Genomic DNA, 27,925 nt, shown 5'->3' with positions numbered 1-27,925 from the left:
AATTTTGCGCCTGTATTTAGTGAGCTGCTGTAGGTGGGATGATGACGAGTCGAATTAGATTGGAAACTCCGCTTGTGATCCCTCTTCCCAAGCGACCCTCCTGTCGCCCACGCAGCCGGGTTGCTATGGCAACGCCATCTGAACCTCAAGCAGGTGCCCAATCACAGGCGAGCGAGCGCGCGTGCACACACCACACACACATCAGTGGCATTTCCAGCGTTCTGCTTCTAAACCCTGGGAAACAAATTTACACGCTTGCCATTGTCACTTAAAAAGGGAGTTGCGTTATATACAAACCAAAAAAAACATTTGAAACGTAGTCAAACGGTGAAAAAAATAAATAGGGTGTGTTTGTTTTTCTTTACACGTTAAACGTCGATTATCAACGTGCTATGAATCCAATAACGTTGACTGTTCTGTGGAGGTGAAGAATGAGAATGTGTAATAGATGGAGAAACATTGTGAACCGGTGATTGCCGGAGAAGCCTTGCGTCTGGCTGTGGGCCACTGATGTATAATTTATTTCCATAAAATATTTTATCACAGGAAACGCTCGCCTCTCAAGTCATAGAAATTGGGTAAGCGTCTCAAGATAATGGGATTTCCCTCAGGGATTGCAACAACAAATGGAGGCGTTGTTAAAAGCAGACGGGTGTTTAATCAGCCATCTTTCAATTATCGAGTGTGCAATTTTACCTAGTCGTTTATTTGATTAACAAAAAACAATTAAACTGCAAAATCTAAGTTTTACGTTTGGGTATGTTATTAATCGAGTTCATCTCATGAAAATGTACAGTAGTTCACAAGACGACATTGTTTTCTTTAAATCTTATTATTTTTAGAAGAATACTATACTTTCTAGCAGGACTTGTGATAATACATTAACTTAACTATTCTAGACCTAAAAGCCTGATTAGTAGGCCTTTCAAGATTCAGCTACCCGGTGATCCCACCAGCTATTACGATTCGGGAGTCACAATTCCAAGCAGCAATCTATCATTTTACAATACCCTCCCACCTCCGCCTCTGATCTCGAAACCTGATGGGGTTCACCAATGATGACGTCATCATGCACCATTTAAGACCGGAAACAGGTGGATGGCTTCACTATTCTGGCAAATCGCCCGAAGACGCTGGATGTAATTACCAGCGAAACGTCGTACTCAAATTCTAAATGTTGTGGATTCACTCTTCAAACACACAGGCGAGCTGAAGAAGTAACTATTTGGCGTTTTGTTAACGTGACACATTTTTTTACTGATTGGCCGTGTCGGGTGGTGGAGGGTTGCGACACATTTATAATAACGCAAACGAACCCAAAAACCTTTACTATGAATATTACTGGTCGCGAAAGCCTACGTGTTGAAGTGAGAACTGGTAATAACTCATAAATCGACGCATGATTTGGTACGCTTACTCAATAGCATGTAACGATTTCATACTTACAAGTAATGCTGCTTTGGTGTGTGCTGCTGAAATCACATGGCTTAGGGCAGACACAACGAGGGCTTTAAGCCAGGCAATAGCCCATCACATGACTTCAGAGGTCAGGCTAATACATCCCAATGCCATGTGGAATCACTAAAATTCCAGTCGATTGTGCACTTGATTAGTACTCGATTCACGCACCCAGCCAGTCCACAAACATTGGTTAAAATGCAAATTAAGAACACATTTGTTCACCATCTCCTTTCTGCCGCCTCGTTTGAATGGTTTATCTTTTTTTTGCAACCTGTTTGTACAGTGTTGTTCACTCCACTGGCCGACATGAAGCATTCACCTATCGTTTGCACAACTTATAAAACTGCTGCTGCTGAAAGCAACGAGATTTACAGCAGAGGACAAGGGCTACAAAAGCCAGACAAACAAGCCCATCATCTCAGGACGTCAGAAGGTCACAGCGAAATTGCCCCATGCCATGTAGTACCTCTGAGAATCCAGTTGATTATGCACTTGATTAGAACTCGGGGAGCTTAACCTGCATCCGCAGATCAATAGCACTGCTTGAACCATTTGCACTCGTTGACTCGAGAGAGCAGCAGCACAACATTCCCATCCCCGGCAAAAAAGCCAAGGCGCCAAGCGCAGCATCGTTCAATAGAGAGTGCCAGACTCAATAGCAAGTGGCAGACTTCATTAAACAGACATACAAAAATAACACGATAAAAGCTTTATCAAGACTTAACTGCTCACCTGGGGACAATCGTGCGTTTACTCAATCCGTAAAGACATCGTACAATTACCATTTATTAAACTGTCTGTATGAAATGGCATCTTAATTGCAGAAATTATGGCTGGCAGTCGGTCTCGGTTACTCCTTGTCATGCCAAATAGGCCGCCTAATCTGCGAATTCGCATGCAGCTGGGTTGCGCTTTTTAAGTTTAAACTACATGTATCAAACTTTAATAGGCACAGCCAAGAAAGGAAAACAGGAATCACAAATTGAGCCATTAATGACTAACAGGCTGCTCTGTGTAGATTAGGCATGAAATTATTCACTTGCCATAGCGATCCGATTAATCGTAAGGATTTCAGGGTTGCGATAAAAACACATTTTTATCACTACATTTTTTACTCATTCATTTCCGTGTCGTTTGCACAATGTTATTCACACCATTCGCCCCAAATGTAGCACGAGCGTATCACTTGTATAAGACGTAAATAATTGACTCTTTCACGCATTCGAGTTGAGCGGCTGGCGCAACCGATCCAAACCGATGAAGCGACGCACTGTTACACGCTTTGGCGCAAGTGAAAAGCACCCCGCGCTTGTGTGGGCGCTCCCGAGTTTTATGCGAGCGTAATCGTCGTTCCGGCGATGTCCAACGACGCCCGATGACTCTCTCACCTGGGACTTTTTGTGGTGGATGTGAATGTCTCCGCCGTCCGGTCGGGTGCAGACGGCGCACGTGACCAGGTACTCGAACTGCGGCAGCGAGGAGCAGGCACAAGCGTTCGGGGTTAGACCGCACGGATAACGGCGCAGTGGCGCCACCATTCATTAGAAAAATAAATCCCCCCTCCCTAAAAAACGAATAGTTTTTATGGTGAAGCTTTGTACCTAATCTGGGCATCATGAGCTGTCCTATATATGGGTCTGAAGTTTAATTAATAGGGAAATAGATGTTGAAGTGGAGAGGAGGTGTGTCATTATGGCACTCCAGTGATATCACGCCCGTGCATTTGAGCACAAAGTCAACGCGGTGACATTGTCAGAGCACTCTGAGCACCTGACCGAATATAAATTCTATTTTATTAGTAACGAAGCTTAAACCTCAAGTTGGACACCCCAGGACACACAATATATATGTGTGTGTATCTACAATATGTTTATGTTTAGTTTGATACAGTGAGGTTAAAAAAGTATTTGATCCCCTGCTGATTTTGTACGTTTGCCCACTGACAAAGAAATGATCAGTCTATAATTTTAATGGTAGGTTTATTTGAACAGTGAGAGACAGAACAACAACAAAATCCAGAAAAACGCATGTCAAAAATGTTATGAATTGATTTGCATTTTAATGAGTGAAATAAGTATTTGACCCCTCTGCAAAACATGACTTAGTGCTTGGTGGCAAACCCCTTGTTGGCAATCACAGAGGTTAGACGTTTCTTGTAGTTGGCCACCAGGTTTGCACACATCTCAGGAGGGATTTTGTCCCACTCCTCTTTGCAGATCTTCTCCAAGACAATAAAGTTTCGAGGCTGACGTTTGGCAACTCGAACCTTCAGCTCCCTCCACAGATTTTCTATGGGATTAAGGTCTGGAGACTGGCTAGGCCACTCCAGGATCTTAATGTGCTTCTTCTTGAGCCACTCCTTTGTTGCCTTGGCCGTGTGTTTTGGGTCATTGTCATGCTGGAATACCCATCCATGACCCATTTTCAATGCCCTGGCTGAGGGAAGGAGGTTCTCACCCAAGATTTGACGGAAGATGGCCCCATCCATCGTCCAAGTTGTCCTGTCCCCTTAGCAGAAAAAAACACCCCCAAAGCATGTTTCCACCTCCATGTTTGACGGTGGGGATGGTGTTCTTGGGGTCATAGGCAGCATTCCTCCTCCTCCAAACACGGCGAGTTGAGTTGATGCCAAAGAGCTCCATTTTGGTCTCATCTGACCACAGATGACCTCTGAATCATTCAGATGTTCATTGGCAAACTTCAGACGGGCATGTATATGTGCTTTCTTGAGCAGGGGGACCTTGCGGGCGCTGCAGGATTTCAGTCCTTCACGGCGTAGTGTGTTACCAATTGTTTTCTTGGTGACTATGGTCCCAGCTGCCTTGAGATCATTGACAAGATCCTCCCGTGTAGTTATGGGTTGATTCCTCACCGTTTGCATGATCATTGCAACTCCACGAGGTGAGATCTTGCATGGAGCCCCAGGCCGAGGGAGATTGACAGTTATTTTGTGTTTCTTCCATTTGCTAATAATCGCACCAACTGTTGTCACCCTCTCACCAAGCTGCTTGGCAATGGTCTTGTAGCCCATTCCAGCCTTGTGTAGGTCTACAATCTTGTCCCTGACATCCTTGGAGAGCTCTTTGCTCTTGGCCATGGTGGAGAGTTTGGAATCTGATTGATTGATTGCTTCTGTGGACAGGTGTCTTTTATACAGGTAACAAGCTGAGATTAGGAGCACTCCCTTTAAGAGTGTGCTCCTAATCTCAGCTCGTTACCTGTATAAAATACACCTGGGAGCCAGAAATCTGATTGAGAGGGGGTCAAATACTTATTTCCATCATTAAAATGCAAATCAATTTATAACATTATTGACATGCGTTTTTATGGATTTTTTTGTTGTTATTCTGTCTCTCAGTGTTCAAATAAACCTACCATTAAAATTATAGACTGATCATTTCTTTGTCAGTGGGCAAACGTACAAAATCACTAAGGGATCAAATACTTTTTTCCCTCACTGTATAGCATTGTCTGTGGTTCCTCACCGTTGAGGAACCACAAACTGGAAAGCAGCCAAGCGGTGAGCCCTCACTACCAACAACTGCACAAACTCTCCAGTCCTCTCCATATTAAGATGTTTTTTGACAATTAATGAGTATTTATATATAAAAGATATTTTATTTTTAGAGTTGTGCCTTCCATTACGGCACATTCACCGTACTCGGCACGGTACAGTTTATCGCCTCTGCCAGAGAACAGCAGTGACGTTTGTTTACCTTCCGTTTTTTTTGCGTGTCCGTGCAATGTTTTTCAAAGTATGCGGCGGGCCAACTTAAACGTGCCTGGTTGTGAAAGTTTCACCGGATCTAATTTACGCACCCGCTGGAGGATGAGGTTTAAGTAAACAGTTTCTTCCCAATCGATGTCCGGATCTCCCAGACCCGGCAGCCTTCGGGAGTCTCTCCTGTACACCTCCACCTGTGGAGCAGACCAGACGGGAGACAGAAAAAAGTCAAAGTGATATTAGTCTTTGCACAACAGCACAGACGTAGACCGTTAGGCGTGACCTCCTGAGATGCGTGCCCTGTGCCGCATTAATAATGTGTTTGCCTGAGTTGACACCACCAAACACACACTCATTCGTTGAAACTTGGGTAGTGACATACCGACTATAATCACCCGGGAATGTCCTTAACGCTCGTGACGTCACTCCACATCGACTATCCCCCCCCCCCCCCCCTAATTTATATTCATGAGCAGGTAACGTCCTCCAAATGGACACCCCACCCCTCATTCATAATCATGAGCAGGTGACATCACTCCACATCGAACAGCCCCCCTCATTAATAATCATGAACAAGTGACGTCCTCCAAATGGACACCCCCGCCCCCCGCCATTAAAAATAATTAGCGGGTGAAGTCACTTCACATGGGGGGGGGGCGAGGCGCCTCCTCCCCCCTCCTCAGCGTCAACTTACATCCCTCACTACAAAGGCAGAACCCTCACGTCACGCGATCTCGGTAACGCTATTGAGACATACAAGTAAAACGGACGTCGTGATGAACATGAACAAGGGATTATAACCTTAAAATGAAATAAGTCTGTGTCACCGCGCCCTTAAAAATTGCACATGAATGGATGCAATGAATATATCACATCGCGGTCTGCTTTTCGCTTGCACGTTTCAGATTTACTGCAATACACCCATCCTTGGACGGGCAAAAGGCTAGTCTGAATAATAATTTTCATCATCATCAACATCTGCAGCTACGATTAACCTACTGCTGAATGAAGGGCTCCGCAGACCATTGCCATTTCTCCTAATCGTGCGACGCAATCATAACAGTGCCCAGTATTTTCCTCGGAAAGCCTCACTTAAGTCTGATTGAGATTTTTACAGAATCGTTCTGCGTTGGTATGTTTGGCCAATTCCATTTACGAGTGCTGTACTTAGCATCTGGGAGGAAATCTGGGGGTAAATCAAGGGGTAGCTGGCTAAAACCCACGCTTATAAAGGGGATTACACTCAAATTAATTCAAGAATCCAATCCTGTACTGTCATCTCCTGGCCAACTGGCATTCTCAGACTGTCTGCCTACCAAATGCTAACCAGGCTCACTCTGCTTAGCTTCTGAGACCTTACTAAACTCGCACACTCAAGATGATATTGTACCAGCACTTACTATATGCCTAAGTGCACCATATAGCTGGATAGCTTCTAGCCAGCTTGGTACAATTTAATCCAAGTCAATAAAAAGTACACCGACGCAATATCAAAGTTGTAAACGTTTCCGTAATTTTTAGTAAAATTTTACATGCTACTTTTTGCACCTCTGTCAATGCACTTGATGGATGAATACCTCCCCATGTCGTATGGATCATGGCGGAGGGGGTGTTTGATCATGCTTTACCATGCTGGTGAGTGTTGGTTGGTGAAGGGTGGGGAGGGGGTGGAGTGGCAAGACTGGTTCAGATATCATTCGCCATTGATGTTAGCTGTGGTTGGGAATCAAACTCAAGGCGCTAGGTTCCAGGCGCAATAACCGCTATACCAGTTTCCAATTTGAAAGTGTTTTTAACCATTTAATACCAGCTCAATGCCCTCATCTCTCTTGAAAGCAAGAAAACCATGTCAGTTCATCGGATTCTGTTGCAAAATGATTATTTATGCTGATCGAAATGATGATTCCATCAATGTTACTATTTAAAAATACCATTCCTTAGTTCTGGCAAGTGAAAATTTTCAACATTTCTCGTTACGAAACTCCAGCCGAGTGTGAATACTTTCAAATGGTGCCGATTTTAAATTCAAGTCGTCCGACTTAGAAATGCAGGACAGGACCAGGTGTGCTGAATTTAAATCGAACTCCAAAAGGAGACGGAGTTCTGACAGCTCAGCAGTTCATCCCATAATTCCATCTACTTCTTACCGCCATCCCACCCCTGCCTGCCGCCCCCTCCCCGCACCACTCTCCCACAAGCCGTGAAAAGCAATTCCAGCCACGGTACACGAAGCACAAAGCCGCACCGCACGTGTGTGCGCTCCGTGCTCTCACGTGTGTGTGCTCCGTGCTCTCACCTGTGTGTGCTCCGTGCTCTCGCCTGTGTGTGCTCCGTGCTCTCACCTGCTCGCCCAGTGTAAACACTCGCGGCAGAACTCCCTGGCCCGTGGCCCCCTCCACCACCCCTCCACGGGGGGCTCTCGGGAGAGCGTGTGCCCCCGCGAGGCCTTACCACCCTCCCTCCCTCTCTGCCATAACCAATTACCTCAATGGCAACGACCGATGCCGAAATTACTCCCGGGGTCATTTGCGGAGGGAAAAATAAAAGTCAAATGGCGAGAGGGAAACAAAAATTGTTGCAGCAACGAACATTCATATTTTACGTTCGTTTTTGCCATTGTTTTTTGTTGTTACTTTCTTTCAGGCTCGTTACTGAAGATTAATTTAACTATTTGCAAATTTGAGATAATCTGGGCCGCCTGGATTTCAACTAGCATGACAAACCTCAAGCTCCGAGGCTTGGGTCAGTTGGCTGCGATGGCGACGTGCAATGCTCACGTTGATCCGTGGGCAGATTGCATTCAGAATCAGAATATTTATTTATACTGGAGGAATCCGATGAGGTATAAAGCTCTTTTTCATAGGTGTCCAGTAGACGTGGGTAAGAACATTACAACAACAAACAATACAAAACATGCCAGTAGTGTAAAGCTCAATAAAGGTCATTAAATCACCCAAAGACATGCAAATAAAACTAAACCATCCCCATCCTACCAGGCAAAGCCCACTGAGGTATTAACTTGTTTCTCAGAAGCGACCTGGCTACAAATGACAGCTCAACAAAAGTGGCCCATCATTTGGACATTAATAGCAGCACAATAATCTCAATCATCTGGAGCACCTGAGGGCGCTACATTCAATGCGACATGAGGGGAGCAGGGCATCGGCCATCGAGGCGGCTCGCGTACAGTCAAAAAAACTAAAAGCAAAACGAGACGGCGTCCGATACTGCTGGGGGGCAAAGACAGCAGGGTGGGTGAGCGTCGAGAGCACCTTTCTATTCAGCAGAGGGAAACAATGAGCCGGCGTTGTTCTCTGCGCCGGCGGTAATTATTTTCAAGTATTTCATCAATCAACTTCCATTCACTTAAGTAGACGGTGAATTGAAATTCATTAAGCGCCGCGCAAACGAGTCCTGGATAACCATAGTTACGGAGGGTGCAGGGACAGTTAATTATTTCGTAAAAATTGGCCGAGATGAATTTGCAAAAATTGAGGTCTGGTCTACGGGCGCACACACGCAGTGATCTACTCATGCGGACGACATTGCGGATATTTCAACATCAACTTTTGTTGCACACTTTGGTAATTCAATGAGAAAATTAACAAGCAGAGAATGAAATCGGACTGTCAGTGATATGGAATTTGGCTTAATGGCAGGCGTGGTGGATGCTAGCCTATTCTAACACTCAAAATAAATCGGTGTTAATGAAAATTATTATTTTTCTATCTACGTGGCTTGACCGAAAGACTCAAATAATAAAACTGTTAATGAAAATATTAAGCAATTGATTCTGATGTTTTTCGCAATTAATTACATTTGTTACAAAACCATTCATTAAAAAAGTGGATATTTCTTACAGTCAACTCGATCGCAGTTGTTAAGCAAAATCAAAATAAAGCACCGCTATTCAGCGCTGATACTTTTAAATGTCAGGTTACAAATGGTCGCACCATTGATCTTCACTGTAAATAACTAAATGATCAAAAAGTGCTGTACTTGGGAGAGTTTGGAAGGACGTCTTTATTTGCTATTAACGCGCCTTTTCTCCATTAAGGTCAAGCGTGAGAGGCCCCTAAGCTGACAAAAAAACCACAAGGCGACGAGTGACGAGACACCCAACGTGGGAGCCGGGCCGCGAGGACACCCGAGGGTCGATAACAGAGCTCCCGACTCCCCCCTCCACAAAAACACCGCGTGACTTTTTTGAACTAAGGGCATTGTGGGGAAACGTGAAGAAATAAAAACTAAAACTACTCGCCTTCCTTAATTAAAACAACACAAAATTCCTAGCAATCGGCCTTGGCCTCCTTTTATACGTAAACACCGGCCCGTCACTTAGAAAGTTTCTCATCGATCCACAGCGGCTCGGGTCTGGGTGTTGCTGATAATGGCTGGCAATCACGTGGAGTTTTTTTTCTCTTTGATTTTTTTATTGTTGTTGCATGGATAAAGGTCAAGCCTGTCCAGACGGTTAATGAAGACAGCTGCCTATTGGCCATGAACCAATTAAGTTTGCACGTACCGCCACCACACACTCGGCAGAATTACTCATGAAGCCGAACGAATGTCTTGTAAGCGATACGCTTTAGCTGGATACAATGCGAGCTTCTTTAAAAATCGTTTCTGTACTTATCGTAATTAAAACAATTGATGGATGTTCCACCTATGTCATATTATACGTCAACGTTGACCGCAAAAAAAGTATGCTTTCGTAAGTCGTATACGGATGCTCCGATTGCACGTGTTACTGACCGAGTACATCTGAAACTACTTCACAAAAAGCCACACAGTTGTCGAGACACAGCAGGCTCAGCTACGCTAATAAACATCGACCAGTGCTCCACCGGCTCACTCACTCCAACGACCCTGCCAACAACACTTTGGCTACGCATACAACAAGGTTGTCCATTATGGTGGGGACAAGCTGTGCTGCCTTATCAACGTACTGGTAGATTTCCACCACGGTTCTCTTTCAAGCTCCCCAAACATGCGCTCGCTCACGAGGGTCTGGCAGGATTATTTTCCACTTTGTACATCTACAAAGTCAGAGGTGTGGTGGCCAGGTGACCCAGGGGTCAGATACACTAAGCTGGCACCACTGAGGTCCCGGGTTTGAATCTGCATCAAAGCTGCCCGTGATTAAATCGAGTTCCCATGTGTAGCGAGATGATGGGTCCCAACCCAGTGACCAATAACTGTCATCACCAGCACTGCTGGAAGAAGGCACTTCTCAGTTTTTGTTAAATTTTTGTTTATGAATGAGCATGTTTCCGAATCATGTCATAGCAGGTGGTACACACTGATTAAAAACTTTCCTCTTCAGTTGAGCACTTCAACCTATTGTCTGCCTATTTATACGTAGGTATAAAATATAAAATAAATCAAATCACGACGTTTCGATTGCAACACAAGCAATCATCATCAGGTGTGAAAACTACAGCTGTGTCTCTCTTGTTTGGCGAACTTGTGGTACATTATCTAGTGTTTTGCTCGTATTTATTCTGGACCCGAATGTGCAGCATTCTTTAAACTCTTATGCCATTTCCTGTCGTTCATTTCCATTGGACGTTATCACGACTTTGCCATCAGAGAATCCAAGATGCATAATATTTTTATAATTTGTATTTTCATCTTTATTTTTCCAATCTAATATTCAGAAAACTTTTACGATGTAGCTTTGTTAACGTTGGCGAAAGTTGGTTTGTCAGACTTTTCTTTTTGCACCTATATAAGTTGTTCATGAAGATCACTGTGATAGGAATAATGGAAAAATTTAGAGGCCAACTAAGCACAGGAGTAAACCAAGTTAAGAAAACATTTCTCTGCCATCAACCCAAAATATACTATAAAATATGATTCTGAAAAAGACCAATGAATATCAAATTCCATTCTGCATATCCTTTCTATACTATGAAAAGGTGATAATATATACATTTATCTGTCTTACATGCCAATGCGAAAGTAAAATAAAACATTTAAAAACAATAGAAATAAAATCGTAAAAAAATGGAACATCTCCACCGCGACTGCATGAAGGAACAAAATACATTTCACATTATGGGCCCTCAAATCACTGTGCGCAGCTGAATATAATTTAGAGGCTGGCATTTCCAGAGGGCAATTTGTCATCTTCACTGCGGCATGTCTGCTTGCGCTAAAACTGCACTGGCATTTTGAGCGCACACACAGGGCACCTGAAATGTAAACAGCAACTCGAGTCGAGGGATCTCTCTGGGGTCAATTCCGCCATCAGTTCATTCGAGCGGGGTAATTATCTGGCACGTTCCTAATCTCCGTTCAGCACCACGGACAGCCGCAAACGCTCACCTTTCCGTGCTGCGAGCTCCGGTGAGCGCCAGCGCGCCGTGGATAATTGAGAAGTACGGTGCACGGGTTTTTACAAGCGTCCCGGGCCAGTGGGACGACCGAAGCTCTCATTCCGCTATGAATTTTTAAGCCGCCCGGGCTCGCAGCCCCCCATGTGCGCACTTTACTCACGTGAGTGGCCGCTCTGACGTAACGAACATCGGCGGGCGCAACTTTGGTGGCATTGAGCGATCTTGCTACCGCTCGGGACAGCGAATTACGGCCAAGGGCCATCCGTCTCTCCCACTCCGCCGACACAGGAAAGCGGCCAAAAGCGTGGCGCGCGTCCGACGGCGGGGGACGTCTGCAGCATTCAGAGATTAACAAATCACCCCCCTGTTGTCCTAAAGCACGCGAAAATTTCTGATGCAGCACCCTTCCCCGGAGACGATTTCAAGGCCCGGCGCCTTGTGTTTAAGTGGAAGCGCGGAGTCATATATTTACAACGAAGCACAGTTTATTGTCCTTTAAAACGGTGTTGATGTGTCTCATTGTCGTCATGCCGCACGCCAATTTTAAGCGTCGGCGGAGGATTTTCCGCTTAAGTAAATGACTTGTCCCGTCCCACAGATAGGTGAACCTCAAGTGCTGCTTGGCAGTTGAGGGTATTGCAGTTGCAAATGACAAAGTTAATACAAAAATAAAGGCGGAAATCGCATGCCAAAAATTTAAACAAAGTGATCCATATGTTTCGTTTTAACGTTGTGATAACTACGTGTATTGCACTCGAATAAAAATGACTGACGATTTCAGAAGAAGCACATATGCACCGATAAGAATGCTATCAATAGTCTTCAATCAATGCGAGGGTCAATACGAACGTATCGTACAAATGTCGTGAATTTCATTCGGGCAGTAAAGCACATACGGCATCTAATGGCACAAGACTGCCCGAGCCTCCTCCCACACCACAAGAGGCTGATTCACGGTGAACCTGGTCAATAGCATGATAAAGATGGCCTGCCGCACATACGTGAAGGATAATGGCCTCCATTAATCAACGCCTCCGTGCGACGCTTTTATTATTACGATCCAAAAAAGAAAATTGTTAATGGAGAAGCACTTTAGGTAATCCGGTTCAGGCGGCACTCGCGTGCCCTCGGCTCTAGACCCATCTGACCCCCATCCCTCCTTTTCCCCTCGTTCATCAGGATCACGATGGGCATAAGCGCTCACGAGGATCGGATCGAGAGAACCACAGAAAGCATTCGCCCGTCTTTCGAAGCGACGGGCAAATGTGGCACGCAGGACACACACACCCCCCCGCGAGTTAACGGGACATCTCGAACAGCCACGTCAGCTTGACAAGCTCGTTGGTAGGGCACCGCAGCTTCTACATGGGGGCGAGGGGGAGGGGGAAGCTAAAGCTGGAGGGTGGTGTACACAGCAGTTTGAACCGTGTTAAAAATACCAGCCAGCGGTAATAGAGAAACGAATGTGTATTAATAGATTATAGAGCGGTGACATCACTACGTCGCAAATTACGATCACTTAATTTGTTCACGTCCATTTCATATTTCTGTTGTATATTTAAATGAGTAAAAAGCGAATGTCTCCAGTAACTGTGTGCATACACACCAAACGATGCAATAGTACACGCAGAGCCGCAACTAGGGCACCTTTTACGATTGTTACGGTTCAGTGTGAATGCTTGAAGCTTGCAGAAGCCCGACTGTAACATTTACGATTCTTAGAATTCAGTGTTAATGCCTGAAGCTCAGACAGCAGGTTTAAAAAGGGACACTGCCATTTGAAATCACCAAGCACTAGAATAATATTCCTCAAAAACAATGAAATGGCACATACTTTACATTCCCACCTCTGCTAACTGTAGAAGTTGGCATGAAGAGACACAAATAAACACACAAAACAAAGATCCCCGTGCAACCTTAATGAATGTTACAGGAAGTGGTGTTAGCAAGCCCCTATTAAGTCCAGCATGGCACATGACTGGGTGGTTGGCACGATGCCTAGCAAGCTATCCGTCTCTCCCAGATACTGGAGTTTACACATCAAACCAGGTACTAATTTACGACTGAGTCAACTTAGGGGCCCAGGAACAGTTTAGATGTCACTCGCCACTGTTAGCCATGGCAAATAATTTAACTCAGGTGGTGTTGGTTCCCAGTACAGTGCACTAGCCAATCCGCCACTGCTCTCTATACACATACACAAAGGGACATGGTAGCTAATTAGCACAAATAATAAATCATAATTCACAGCATTTTGTCAATTCAATTCTGAATGAAGGCCTCGTCACGCTGTGTCAGTTAGGGCAGTTGTTTGATCATACTTCACCATGCCTGGTAGTGTCCATTTGTGAAAGGGGTCCACAGGACGAGTTCAGCTATCACTCATTACTGATGCAGGCCGTGGCCGGGAATCAAACTCGGGTCGCTGCGTTTATTAAGTTGGGTTGCTAACCACCATGCGACTGCTCCGTCCCAATAACTCAAATACAGGTACTTTAATATTAGAAGCACATCAATGTTTTGCTACTGGATTAGTAAACACACAGGACCAGCCGAGGAAAGGAAATAATCTACGTACAAAAGCTGGCCCAAATTGATTGAAGGATGATCCATCGAGAGGATTGGAGAGTACTTTTCCTCGGCTCAATTTTGGCGAGGTGCGATCGGCCCCCCCTGCACAGCGTGAAGACAAACCAGGCTAGGTTTCCTCCTCAGAGGGGGGTCGGCACACGGGGGAGCTGCTGCAAAGCGTCACCACCTGCGCTCGTGCCCAATTAACTGGCAGCCCTGTAACATTCACCCATGCATCAAAGAGCGGAACTAGATTTTGATGTGGCCTAGTTATCCACAGAGCTTTTTTTTTTTTACCATTTTTATTTGATCATGTAAGGCCCACTGAGCCATACAGCTCTTTTTCAGTAAGACCCCACTGAGCCATACAGCTCTTTTTCAGTAGCAACCTGGCCACAAGTGATCGCCCAACGAAGTGGTTTATCATCGTGTGGAAATGTATAGCAGCCAAATACTCTAAAACGCACGATTCTAAATATGGAGGGAAAAACAGGAGGACCCGGAGAAAAATCCACGCAACCACAGGGAGAACAAGCAAACTCCAAATATACAGGAATGGTCATGGTCGGGATAGAACCCACAACCTCCTGTATATCAAGTGAGGTGTTTAAAATCTCGCCACCGTGGTGCACTTAATTAACTGGCAGCTCTGTAACATTCAAGCATTTCACAATGAGCGGAACTCGATTTCAATGTGGTGGAGTTCCTCACGGAGCGTATAGTGTCACAGTGCTAGGCTGGCATTACTGAGATCCTTGACTCTAGATCCTTATTATTACTAAGCTTGTTTATCCAGGAAGGCCTCCCTGAGTATCAAGTCTTCTTCAGGAGTGTCCTGCCAAGTGTTTTAGGAGGGGCTAATGTTTCTGTGTAATCAAAATCAAGTAAATCGGCAGGTCATTGTCAGCATTGGGATTTTTGGCCAGTATGTTGTTTTTAGCTATGGGAGGAATTCCTGAGAAACCGGAGGAAAATCATGCAGAACAGGGAGAGAAAATACAAACTCTTCACAGAAAGGCGCCCGAGTTGGGAATTGAACCCATACTCTAAACGCATTATCGTATAATTCTAGAGTTTATTTTTGGCTGCGTGAAGCAGGGGCAGTTATTTGCACAATGCACTCCAAAATGTCCAACTTGAATAAAAATTCCTCGTCACGGCTAACGTCAGCGGAAAGTAATATTGAACCATTCCTGGTCGCCCCCCCCTTTCACAAACCCTCACTGACTAATGTAGTAAAGTAAGATAAAAAAAAACAACCCCAACACAACAGCTGACATGGCATAGGGATGCCATCCTCCAGCAGTGGATGGATAAAAGGCTATAAATGTATTATTATACAGTATAAATCTCTGTTGAGCTTTTTGCTCAATTTGCTTTGTAACCCAGGTCTCAGTAGACCTGTTGTCTCAATAGGGTTCTCACCTGGTCATAAACACGACTGAGTGAATTGAAATCGAGATTTCAGCCGCCTGTAATTAAACCGTGCTATTCGAAGCGAGCCTATGGCCTTGCCCTGGTCGCTAATGACTGAACATAAAGCCATCGCATTACATTTGTTTTGTCGGCCAATTCGGCGAGTTGCAACTACGGGATTGAAAAACGTTGATTCGATTGCCGTGCGATGAGCACTCAATGCACCTCCCGCCGAGTGTGGATCAGAGACTACCGAAGTGACCGGAGAAGTAGTTCTGCAAGATCTGCAGGGGACCGTGGTCTGACACGAGACCATTCGACGCTCACCGAGAGGGCCTGAAATGAAAAGCTCTTCGTCTCATGGCAACAGGACACCGATAGCGTAGCTAGAAACACATAATTAGAAGGTAGAAGAAAAACGCAATGAGACGGTCCATTTAAGAAGCATCCGTTTTGTTAGGGGTTAAACCGCATGTGTGTATGTATGAAAAGCAAGCAATCGCACATACCCACACATTAAACATGTCGGCTTACACCAACGCACTTGCGTTATAAAGCATGCATGCGTGCGCTCGCCACGCTGGTACCCAGCTTAATATTACGTCTTTTTTAATGCATTTAGTTTTTCAACAGCATTTCCTTACCAACCTTGCCCAAACAAGTGTACAGATCTAGGCATTACTAAGCTGTGTCGTTATTTTCAGAGCAATTCATTGAAGGCTTTTGAAAATGTTCGTTTTTTATTTTTGTCTGTCCCCGAATTTTACCCCAATTGTGCAACTGCAATCCTGTAGCACAATCCATTCAGAACTCTTGCAGAGCAGTAAATCATCCCCACGTTACACAGAACAATCCGCAGAAGGGGATCTTATGTGATCCCATCAAGTGACCCTTTCATATGCACTGTGGGGGCGGTGGGGGTGGTCAACAGTCTCGACAGACGGACTGACAGACAGACGTAATATTGTGGGCATATTAAAAAAGTAGCTCATCGGCTCCCTTAACGAACATACAGCAGATGGCTGCCTGTGCCCACCGACCTGGATACTGTTGGGAGCAAGGGTTTCGCCACACGATCGCTTCCTTCGCACGTAGAACAGCAGGTCGTCCTGGGCCTGCTCCGCCGTCTCCATGAAGTAGTTGGAGAACATCTGCGTCCAGAAGACGATGCGGTCATCGGCCAGGAACCCTGCATGGTGGGTCGCCCCCACGTAAACAAGGGACACGAAAAACGTGGGCAGCACCACAGAGGGAAGGGGGGGAAACAGCAAGAATATTATTGAGATGTCGACGTTGTTGTTACAAGATGTTTAAAACTTGAACAGTGGTTGCGGTAGATTGTGTGCGCATTGGTAATCATGGTTTTGGCGTGGTCGGGTGGCTCAGATGTCAGAGTGCCTGAGTAGGGGCACCACTGAAATACTGGGTTTATCCACAAATAAACCGTGTTCTTATGTGTAGTGAGTTAATGGTCACAGCCTGGTCACAAGTGACTGCACGTTAGATCTATCAGAGTAAATGTGGGTTTGCACTTAATAAGTTGGATAAATGCCATGCCCGATAATTAATAAAATCCATTTCACTTTGTCTGTAATGCAACAAGCAATATCACAGCAGAGTGTATGGGAACGTGCAGCCCCTGCTGTATGAATGATAAAGACCACTTTCAGGAATTGTTTGGTGTCAGAGAACGCAGCCATTTTATGACACATGGGATGTGGGATTTTCAAATTGATTTTTCATCTTATGGCATGATGTTGATAGTACAATGAGATAAAATTGCGGGCACAGGTGGGGGATAAGACCAGAACATATTAATAAAAATTCAAATATATTGGTGCTGCTTGTAAATAAAACAATCGTGTAAAATACATTAACAATCTATTGTACCGCATGAAGTCTGACGTATCACTCCACATGCTGATAGCTTCTTCAGTAACAATTCAGTTGCCGGGCAACCGAAAAATGCATCGGAGAGCTATACAGCACAAACATCCCAAAACCTACGCAGTGGTATAATGATCTATATCAACGTTCTTTGTTCTCATTATGCACTAAGATATCATGGTTAAATAAACAAACCAGGAACGTATACCCTGCATTAACATAATCCATTTCACTACTTTTCTGATAATTCTAGTACCGAACAATTAAGTGCGCACTTTCGCGCAACACAACGGCAGCTTTGTCTGTCCGAGCAGGCTTATTTGTCAGTGGGGCAATCGTGCGGCGTAGAATCACAAACGGATTATGGCACTGTTCAAACTGGTGCAATCTGGCTCGATCAGACGTGATGTCACTGCTCATCCGCCTTGATGTGTGCATTCATTGGGGGGTTTTTTCCAACACAAACCTCAGAGACTTGCTTCATTCCAGCTTGCTTATAAAGCCATCTGTCCTTTTGTTGCTTTATTGGTTGCTTTGGGATTTTAATGCTATTCTAAAGCATTAAAATACAATTTCATGATTTATCTTGCACTTTATCCACAAAAGACAGTTTTTGTTTTATTCAGTTTAAACTATGCTAATATACAAATATTGATGCTTTAACCACCTCGATCACAAAATGAAAAATAACCATTACATATGCCATGAGCAATCGTTTTCTTAAATATGCGAGTACTTTAAGACCATTGTTGCACAGAATATCCAGCGATAATTGGCACCAGTGTCTAAGCGAAAGGTCAGGCATAAATGAAACACAAAAATATTCGTGGCTTTTCGTAATACGGCGTCAATTTAATCATTGTCGAGCAGCGTTGGTCGGACGCATATTGAATGGGGCAACAGAAAGCACCCAACAACACTCTTCGTCACCTGACGATGAGATTTGCATTAAGTAGATGTAGCATGATGTCACTTGGAGTGCCACACGCAAAAACTGCAGTGACCACTGTGACATCAGTCAGCATCCTTCCGCTGCACTCTTTTTTCGCTTGAGGCTCGCTCTGAAGGCTATTTGGTTGCCAATGAAAATATGGGGTTACATTTTTATCCTAGGCGTGTACAAAAACTTAAGTGGTTGCAAGTGACCATATTAAGAGCAGCTGTGTTTTAAAAAATATAGATTTAGTATCCAGTTACTACATCAGCCACACCCAATCTATGGGAGGCTTATCCTTCTCTGCTTCTGCCCCCAGGGGCTAAATTCCCTCCTGCGATCCATGCTGCGGACACCCTGCCATTGTTCAAGTGGCTCAAGACCTTTCTCTTCTCTATTTATGACTCTGTCCCATCTATATAGTAATGCAAATGACACCTTATAATTGTAAAATTTAAAGGTGCAGCCCTACAATGTATTGCTTATGCAACTGTTGCCAGAACGCCCTCATCTAGAGGTAGCTTTACAGAGCCCCCTAGAGGGTATGAGGCCTACTCTTCCACACTGGCCAGGTGTCTTGCAAGATGTGCGAGTATACACTCTTTCCACCACCACATGAGACATGCTGATTGACTGTGGTTGTACCCATTTATACCGCTGGATGGACAGGGGAAGGGGGATGAAATAAAAAAAAGTACCCATTGTTTGGGTGGACAGAGGCAGATTTAATAACCTTTACTATCATAACTTAAAGCTTTAGTGACTGCAGGAATTCATATTCTTTGGGTCTTTCGTTAAAGTCACGTAGATAGGTTCAAAGAAAATAACGGTCGTCATCAGGAAAAGGGGCTTGTGTTGCGATTGAAACATCGTAGTTTTTGGTTATTTCCTTTTAACCTATCTACGTGACTTTACCGAAAGACCCAAAGAATACTTTGCCATCATTTTAACTGCCACGCTGGAAGACTGAATTGAACCGGTGACTTCTAGATTGCAAGTCCGGTAAGTTAACAATTACACCAAAAAATACATTCGTAAATAGGGAGCATTGTGCACGGCATCTCCAAAATCAGATGCACACGTCTCGACATTTGGTGCAGCGTCATTAAATTATGTTTTGTGTCTTATCCTGCATGAAGGAAACACAGTAATTATCGTGACTCAGCTTTAATTTGCGAGAAGCAAAACACTGAGAAAACCACCAGCCTGAGTTTCCATTTCAAAACAAAACACAGTGGGGGTTGTTAACAAGATTACTATTTGCAGGGACAAGAGATTAAGGACACAACACAAGATATAACCAATTGCCTGAGTGGCCTTGTGTCGCATATGTACATGGAGCGGCTAACGGTGCAGATGGGTGAGAACAACCAAAAGTCGTGTTGGGAGAACAAAGAAAAATGTGAGGTTGCCTCTTCTGGAAGCTCTGGCTGGGTAGAAGTCTATATGCGTAAAGGCTGATGTAAAGTTCAGTGGGGGAATAATCAAGTATGGACTCCAGATGTAGGTATAACTGAGCAGCAGCACCCACTGAAATAACGGGAAGCAGTGATATGCGGATGGCCAGAACAGCTGACTGCAACAATCATTACCTTAATTGGTCTTGCCTCATCTGCTATACATCCACTACTGGTAATTACTACAATCACCCCAATCATTACTACCGTTTACACCACCACCAACATTACCAGTAGTGACGCAGTGGTGACACAGAGGTTAGCGCACTGCGCTATGAACCCTGCAACCTGAGAGTATGATCTCGGCCACGGATAACACCATTGGAGAGCGATTCCTGAACTGGTCTTGGACCGGCAGTGGTTAGTGTGAAGTGCAGAGAAGTATATTAAAATAAGCCTTACGATCGACGCAGTATGGACAGTGATTCATCCAGCATTGGACTGACACCACCACCATCAACACCACCTCGATCACCTACAGTACACAATGCCTTCTGTCTCTATGAATACCAAAACACCTCAATCACCACCACGCCCCATCCAGCACCAAAGAAAAGTCCAAGTGGTTTTGTAGCGCCTCCTATACGAATCCCAAAACAGCAGTGGTAATTCTGCATCCACGTGACAGGGACGAGTTCATCCATAGGACAATTGCTGTTGACTTACCACATATTGATACTCATTGATAACTTATTTTTGTCTCTTCCCCGATTTTATTCCGTTGGCATCAGGTCATGGGGGTTGCAGTATCTATTCGGAACTACCACAGAGCCCTGCGTTACCCCGTGGAAGGCGACATTACAGAACCACTGTAGTCCAGAGATCCCTTTTAGTGACCTCTTGTTGACACACTAGGGGGCGCACTTTTCCACAAACGGTTATGCGTTTCCTCTACCTGATGACGATTGCTTGTGTTGCAATCGAAACGTCGTATACAGTATTATGTAATTTTATTTTTTCTTATTTCTACGTGACTTTACCGAAAAAAAAAACAAAGATTAATGGATAAGTGTTCATCGAATGGTAGTACAGTCAGTAACACTCGCTTTTTCTACATTTTCAAAGAGCAGCGGTGTGTTTTTCGTGTGGTTGTGGCCAGGCTGAGAACCGCAAATCACCAAAATTAAAAAAAAAGTTTAATCACGGATGGCTAAAACCAAAATTGTATCTCTGGGCTCAGCAGTACCAGCTCAGCGCGTCTGACCTTGTGAAAGACCCAGCACACAAGATCCCTGGGTTTGATCTTCCACGAAGCTCATGGTCCACCCTAAATCTCATCCGCATAAACCATGACAGATGCGGATACCTGATGCACAAATGGAAAACGTAAAACTCTCCAGTAGTGTGCGACTGTGGTCATCCTGAGCAGACCGTACAATGCCCCGATCCACAAATACGAAGGAGACATTACAGGTTTTCTGGCTTTAACACCTGAATGTGAAATGGAGTTGTTGCTCTCCATCTACACCAACAGACGCACGAAAGAAGAAGTTATCCGACCACGAGCCACCAGGCCACGTCGCCTTTGTTGATTTTTAACTTCATCAACCACACCAATTACCTACACTAACGCCAATGCATTTAAAAAAAATAATTTGGAAGGAAACAATTATGTGGCACACGCCTCTTATCGAGACCTCTATGCCAGTGGTGGGTGGTAACTTTACATTTTCACGGCAGGGGGTATTCAATGAATTGAATAAGGTTACAATTACAGTGTACTTCTGAACCTGTCATATCTAATGGCTATATCTCCACCACAATTTTCAGCACCATCTCAACATTGCCACCAACAACCATAGCGACCAGCATCAGCACAATGACCACTCCTACCATTATGACCACCATAACAATGACCTCCACCACGACGACTATATCACCTGCACAACGAACACCACCAACCGCAATGATCACCACGACAATGAATGCCATCATAACAATGAGCATACACTCACCGTAGCTACAATGATTGCAACGTGCGCCGCACAACGACCATCACAACACAATAATGACCGCCGGCCACAATGAAAATCCGGCCACAATGACCACCAACTACCACCACGTTTGCAATGACCGTCACCACAATGGCCTACCACCACCACAGGTGACCATAAAGCACAACGATCATCATGCCCACCAAAAGTACAAGCACAACAATGACCACACAACTACAGTGCAACCTAAAACATCTGCAATGACCAATCACCACAACAACCGCCGCCACCACCACCAACGACTACAATGCCCACCGTGCCAACCAACCACCACAACAACAACCACCACAACAACAACCACCACCACCACACCGATCTGGCCCTAACCCCACAAAAAACACAAACCCACCCTCTGGGCCTGTGCAATCCCCGCACCCAAACACCCACCACCACTCGGCTCCGGGCCATCTTCACCCTGCCCGCAGCCCAGCCTCTGCCTCTCCCGGGCGATGGCGAGCAGCATGGAGGCCAGCGACGATGACGACGAGGACGAGGAGGAGGACGACGACGACGAGGCGAAGGACGATGTGGAAGACGCGGATGATGAGGAGAGGTCCGGCTCAGGCGCGGGTAGCGAAGCCGTGGGCCGGGGAAGTCGCGCCGCCATGGCTCGCCCTGGATACGGGCGCTGTCATTTCAGCTGCGCCGCGCAGCCTCCCTCCGCGCCTTGCGGGTCACCCCCCTCGTGTCGCGCGGCTGCTACCGTCGAAGCTCAGCTTCTGTAGGAGGAGGACGAGGAGGAGGATGATGGTGACGGTGGTGGCGGCCCCGGTTCGGGAGCCGGGCGAGAGCGGCTCATGGCATTCGCTCGCCTCTTCTCTCCCCGCAAGGTGGAGGGGGAAGCTCTCCCCGGTGCGAGGCGACAAAGGAAGACTCCTGAGCGTGATGGCGAGCGAGCGAGCGCGCGCGCGAACGGACAACCCGCGCTTTACCGCCCCTCTCACTCTCTCTCTCCTCCTCAGCTTATCGCCGCCGCTGTTGTTGTTGCTGCTGATGCTGTCATTCCACTGGTGACGACGATGGTGGTGCTGCCGATGATGATGATGTCGACGGCGATGACCGGCGGGCTGAGGTGAACTGGTGACGTCACCCGCCGACATGTTGGTGGTCAGATTGTTGATTTAAAGCTTTGGTGACCGCAGGGATTCATAGCCTTGGTTCTTTCGGTAAAGTCACCACCACGTAGAAGGGAAACAATGAAATAATAAAAAAATATAAAATAATACAATTCTCACGACGTTTCGACTGCAACACAAGAAGCAATCATCATCAGGTGTGAAAAACCACAACAAAGACACGCAACAAAAAAACCCGCCACTTTTTTCGCACCTGATGATGATTGCTTGCGTTGCAGTCGAAACGTCGTGAGAATTGTATTGTTTTATATTTTTATTATTTTATTGTTTCCCTTCTACGTGGTGGTGACTTTACCGAAAGAACCAAGAATATGTTGGTGGTCAGTTTAGAATTTTATTTTTTATTTTTTTACACGGCGGTTATGCGCTGTCGTTTTGTTTTCTTTTTGCACAAGTGAGGTAACCGGTCGTGACATGTTCTGGAGGGGGTGGGGATTTGTCTAAGTTTGTGCGTCGAAATTGATCGTTGTAATCGTTTTTTTTGTTATTGCATCCGCCATGTTGGTGGTCATTGTTAGTTTCTCCCACCGGCTGACATGTTTTGCGGTCATGTTGCGGTTACGTTTGAGTGAATGAGATTGTTTCCGTGTTAATGGGTAGCTCTTTTTATTTGTACCTCTGGAAAGAAAGTCGGCACCTGAAATGTTGGTGGCCATTGTTCATAATGTAGGGGGCGTCCATAAATGACGTCACGCGATTTAGGACGATTTTTTGACCCTTCCTCCCCTCTCGTCACGCGGCGTCACAAAGTCACACCCCCCCTAAAATATGACGTCACAAAGCTCTGCCCCCCCCCCCCTCCAAAAATAAAACATGCTTCAAATGGACATAATTAGACCTCCTTTGCCAGTACCAAAATGTAATAATAGGGGTTTTCCCCTTTTTTCTGGCTCACCCCGAGCCCTCATTACTTTGATAGTGCATTGTCTTTGAGCTGTGTAACGCCTTTTGACGTCATCTGGTCGAGCACCAATTGGGTCGAGGCTCAAAAGAAAGCCGTCCCTTGGTGTGGACCAATCAGTTTCAAGGACAATGTCAATATATTATCAGTGTGTTTTCAAATCGACATCATTAGACCTCCTTTGCCAGTGCCAAAATGTAATAATAGGGTTTTTCCACTTTTTTCTGGTTGCCAGGTTTTTCCCTTTTTTTCTGGTTGCCAGAAAAAAGGGGAAAACCCCTATTATTACATTTTGGTACTGGCAAAGGAGGTCTAATAATGTAGATGCTCACCCCGAGCCCTCATTACTTTGATAGTGCATTGTCTTTGAGCTGTGTAACGCCTTTTGGCGTCATCTGGTCGAGCACCAATTGGGTCGAGGCTCAAAAGAAAGCCGTCCCTTGGTGTGGACCAATCAGTTTCAAGGACAATGCCAATATATTATCATAGTGTGTGTTTTTTGTTTGCATTTTGACTGCAGGTATTGTGGTTAATGCAGTAAACATGAATCCTTGTAAAAAAGGTTTCAGTTTTGTTGCCAGAAAAAAGGGGAAAACCCCTATTATTATGCTTCAAATCGCTTTAAACTATTGTCATTGTAGTGCGTATTTAATGTGGCGCTGCACTCTGATGTTGTAAGAGTGTTGTAACAATTAGTGTTGTAATAACAATTCTATATTTATTTAAAGTTGCGCATTTTGATGTGACGTCACATTTCTCAACCCCCCCCCCCCTCGTCACACATCGTCACAAATGTCTGCCCCCCCCCCCCCTAGGTGCGTGACGTCATTTATGGACGGCCCCGTACTTGTCGATCACCAAACGCCATGTTGGTGGTCAGTTTTTGGTAAACCACCAATGTGTGGTCACTGGTCAATATATTTTGTTCTAATACAGTTGTAAGTGTGTGTGCACAGGGAATGAACTGCAGATTCTATGTAGAGATTGTCACTGTGGTGGTTTTTACATGTTTTTTTTATGGTCAAGTGTCAAATATGTGAACAGTGTTACATACGTGTTGTGGTCGTCATTGTTAAATAGGCCACATTCGGAATTTTGGTGGTTTGTGTGAGATCACCTGTTGCTGTGATCACCCGTTCACAAGGTGGGCGTTACTATGATCACCATAACCATCATAACCAACCATTATACATCCACTGCTGGATGAAGGGCTCTCCACGCCATCACCAATCTTTTGAGGTCTTGCGATTTCACAGTCCATCTCCTCCTGCACGTCGGCTGATCTCGTCCCTCACGTTTTGCTGTGGTCATCACCCTCTCAGGCATATTTTCTAATTTGCTTATCTTTTACCAGTCTTATTTATATCGGCCACCAACCCCGTCTAGCAGTGTGACCTGGTGAAGCCCACTTTCTTTCCTTAACGTTCAATAAGATGTCTCTAATGTATCTTCCTTGTCCCGTTATCCACGTGTTCATCTTAAACCTATCGTGGTTTAAGAGCCTTAATGTTGGCCAGGTAACTATGTGAAGAAGAGTATTCTTGAATCCGAAAGCTCTGTGTTTGATTCCTGGAAACACTAATAAACCCACTCTTACATTATTACTGTCAGCGCTCAATGACAGAAAATATTGCTACTTTTAAAATGCATGGAGATCTCTCATTTTTCTTCTCACCTCACTAAATCCTTCTGTCCCAATTGATTCCTCTCAGTTATGTCTCCAATTCGAGTGGGTTTCATTTATCAAGGGTGCATAAGTGGTACGTTTCAATGTTACATCTGAATTTAATGGTGCTTGTACCCTGTGATTCACCCATTTTGTCATTTACCCTCCCAGCTGATGCCGTGGTTCATCGTCCAAATGGATATCAGCTCCAAATTTGGCTTGTATTATCTCCAGAGGTCACTTATTAAGAACACAAATGCGCAAGCCACCTAAACATCACAGATGGCCAACATATTTCGAAAATGGCCACCATTTGTTCACTGACTATATACCGTACTATATACCGTACTGCACTATAATTAAAGTATAGTGATTTATTGTTGTCCATGAAAGACGTTACTGGGTCCAATCTGCACTGGATGCAGTGACCGTATAATGTCAATTGTCGTACAGTTTATTAATAAACATTGTAGTACTGTTTCTTAATAAACAATTTAATGTAACAAAAATACTTCTAACTTTTGAAATGAGAATCAAGATGTATTTATCAATAAATTTAAATGTAAAACTAATTAATAGTTTTGATTTAAAGCTTTCGTGACTTCAGGGATTCATTATTGGTTCTTTCGGTAAAGTCACGTAGAAGGGAAAAAATAAAATAATACAAATATAAAACAATACAATTCTCACGATGTTTCGACTGCAACACAAGCAATCATCATCAGGTGTGAAAACCACAGCAAAAAAAAATTGGAAAAAAAACCCGCCACTTTTTTCATATGTGGTTAATGCAGACATGATTCCTTGCAAAGGTTTCAGTTTGGTGTTTTAACATCTTAACACCTGTTTTATTGCCAAAAAGGTTAAACCTCTGTTATGATAGCTTGTTTTTTTTCAAGTGTGCCACATCACAATTCACGGAGCACCTTCCACTTGAGAATGGGTCAGGTCATGCACGTGACCTTCCTACAGGACAGCACTAATGATTAGACTATTGTTTTTTTTTAATATAATACGGCTTAATCGAGCAGATGAGTGCGAAATTAAGTACTATCCGATGTAAGGGCACACTAATTAGCATTTACTCTGGTGATGAATTTAATTACGAGGATTATTGGGACTCCTAGGCAACCAATGGAGACACGTGCATATCAACAGTATCCATTGGGGGAAATGGTTGATGTGGATTTTGTAGATATGAATCCTGCAGAGAATCTAGCAGTACAAGCCAATAAACATGCACCTCATGTGAATTACATTTCCCCAATCCCAGCTGCTGACAACAATATAAATTGGGTGAGGATTGTAGGTTAAGGTGGGTAGAGACATTGGCGTATTCGCCAATTGTGTTGTATACTTATAGCAGAAACTGATAGCATTAAAAGTGTGAATTTAAGTTTTTTATATATATAAAGTAAAGGTGCAACCCTTTAATGGTGTGACCGTGGTCATCCAGAACAGACCATACAACATAGAACGACGCAATGCCCGACTCACAAATACGAAAGAGACCCCTCTGCTCCTGACGCGGTTGTCTGGCTAGACCACCTGAATGTGAAATTGTAGTTGCTGCTCTGCGTCTACATCAGCAGCCGTACGGAAGAAGAAGAAGACTTGCTCACGCCGCTGCTGGTGGTAAGGCCTCCACTAGCGGGAGATCTAGAGAGCCCCTCTGGAGGGTAACTTGGTCTACTCTTTCACGCTGGCCAGACTTCTCGGTAGAGGTGGGAGCAGCCAAACTTTATCCCACCACGTGCGACGTGCCAATCGGCTGATTGCCGATCGATCAATGTGTGCATACTGTGCATGGAAAGAATCAAACCCCATATGATTCGACAAACTGTTATAAATCAGCGTTTACGATTAGCAGGATCTCCGATTAGCACGGTTGGCTATGTACGGTGCGAAAGAAGTTTCACATGCATCGTGATTCGATTCAGGAAATTATTCTTGGCTCGTTCATTACTGTCCCATTGATATTCTCACGTGTCTAATTCCAAATAACATCTTTAGCTTAATTGTAATATTTGTTATTGTCATATTTTCACATAGTTTGTGATGAATTAATATGTGCATGACTGTAGCCATGCATGTATCACGAGTGTAATAAGATTTTATTTCAACGATACATTTTTACGTGCTCGGTTAATTTTCGAAGCCATGGGCAAATATAAATTCCGACACTAGATGTCACTAAAGTGTTTTGCCAATTTGCGTCTGTTAATTTTTCAAATCGATCTGAATGCATATTGCTTGAGCCATAATCATCAGCCATGATCTATCCACTTTTGGATAGAGGCCTCCTCAAGCAATCGCCATCTTTCACGCAAGTCTTGTAGTGCAACAAGTGTTTGCTTATCACGTTGTGGAATTTCCCTGAGCAGGCGAATACAACGAATTGTAATCACAGAATACGTGAGCTTGTCCCGATTTAGTG

General features: G+C 44.6%; 1 protein-coding gene across 2 annotated transcripts in view; it reads right to left on the bottom strand.

Annotated features, from left to right (window-relative positions):
- Nucleotides 1-22,992, bottom strand: part of KIAA0930 (KIAA0930 ortholog) — a 35,197-nt gene extending 12,205 nt beyond the window's left edge. The window contains exons 1-4 of one of the 2 annotated variants that reach the window (XM_032949219.2): nt 22,173-22,992; nt 16,554-16,702; nt 5,281-5,379; nt 2,850-2,927 (exon numbers count right to left, since the gene is read on the bottom strand). In XM_032949219.2, the coding sequence (XP_032805110.1) occupies nt 2,850-2,927; nt 5,281-5,379; nt 16,554-16,702; nt 22,173-22,392 (546 nt within the window). In that variant the 5' untranslated portion in view covers nt 22,393-22,992. Of the gene's footprint in view, nt 1-2,849; nt 2,928-5,280; nt 5,380-16,553; nt 16,703-22,134 lie in introns of both variants that reach the window. The other variant, XM_032949220.2, reaches the window with a different exon arrangement.
- Between the last annotated feature and the right edge of the window lie 4,933 nt (nt 22,993-27,925).

The sequence above is a fragment of the Petromyzon marinus genome, chromosome 7 (assembly GCF_048934315.1).
Source record: "Petromyzon marinus isolate PM22_M1 ecotype Great Lakes invasive population chromosome 7, UKy_Petmar_22M1.pri1.0, whole genome shotgun sequence".
Taxonomy (NCBI): Eukaryota; Metazoa; Chordata; class Hyperoartia; order Petromyzontiformes; family Petromyzontidae; genus Petromyzon; species Petromyzon marinus.
Note: the sequence above shows the minus strand (reverse complement) of the source record. Positions and strands in the feature narration are given on the sequence as shown.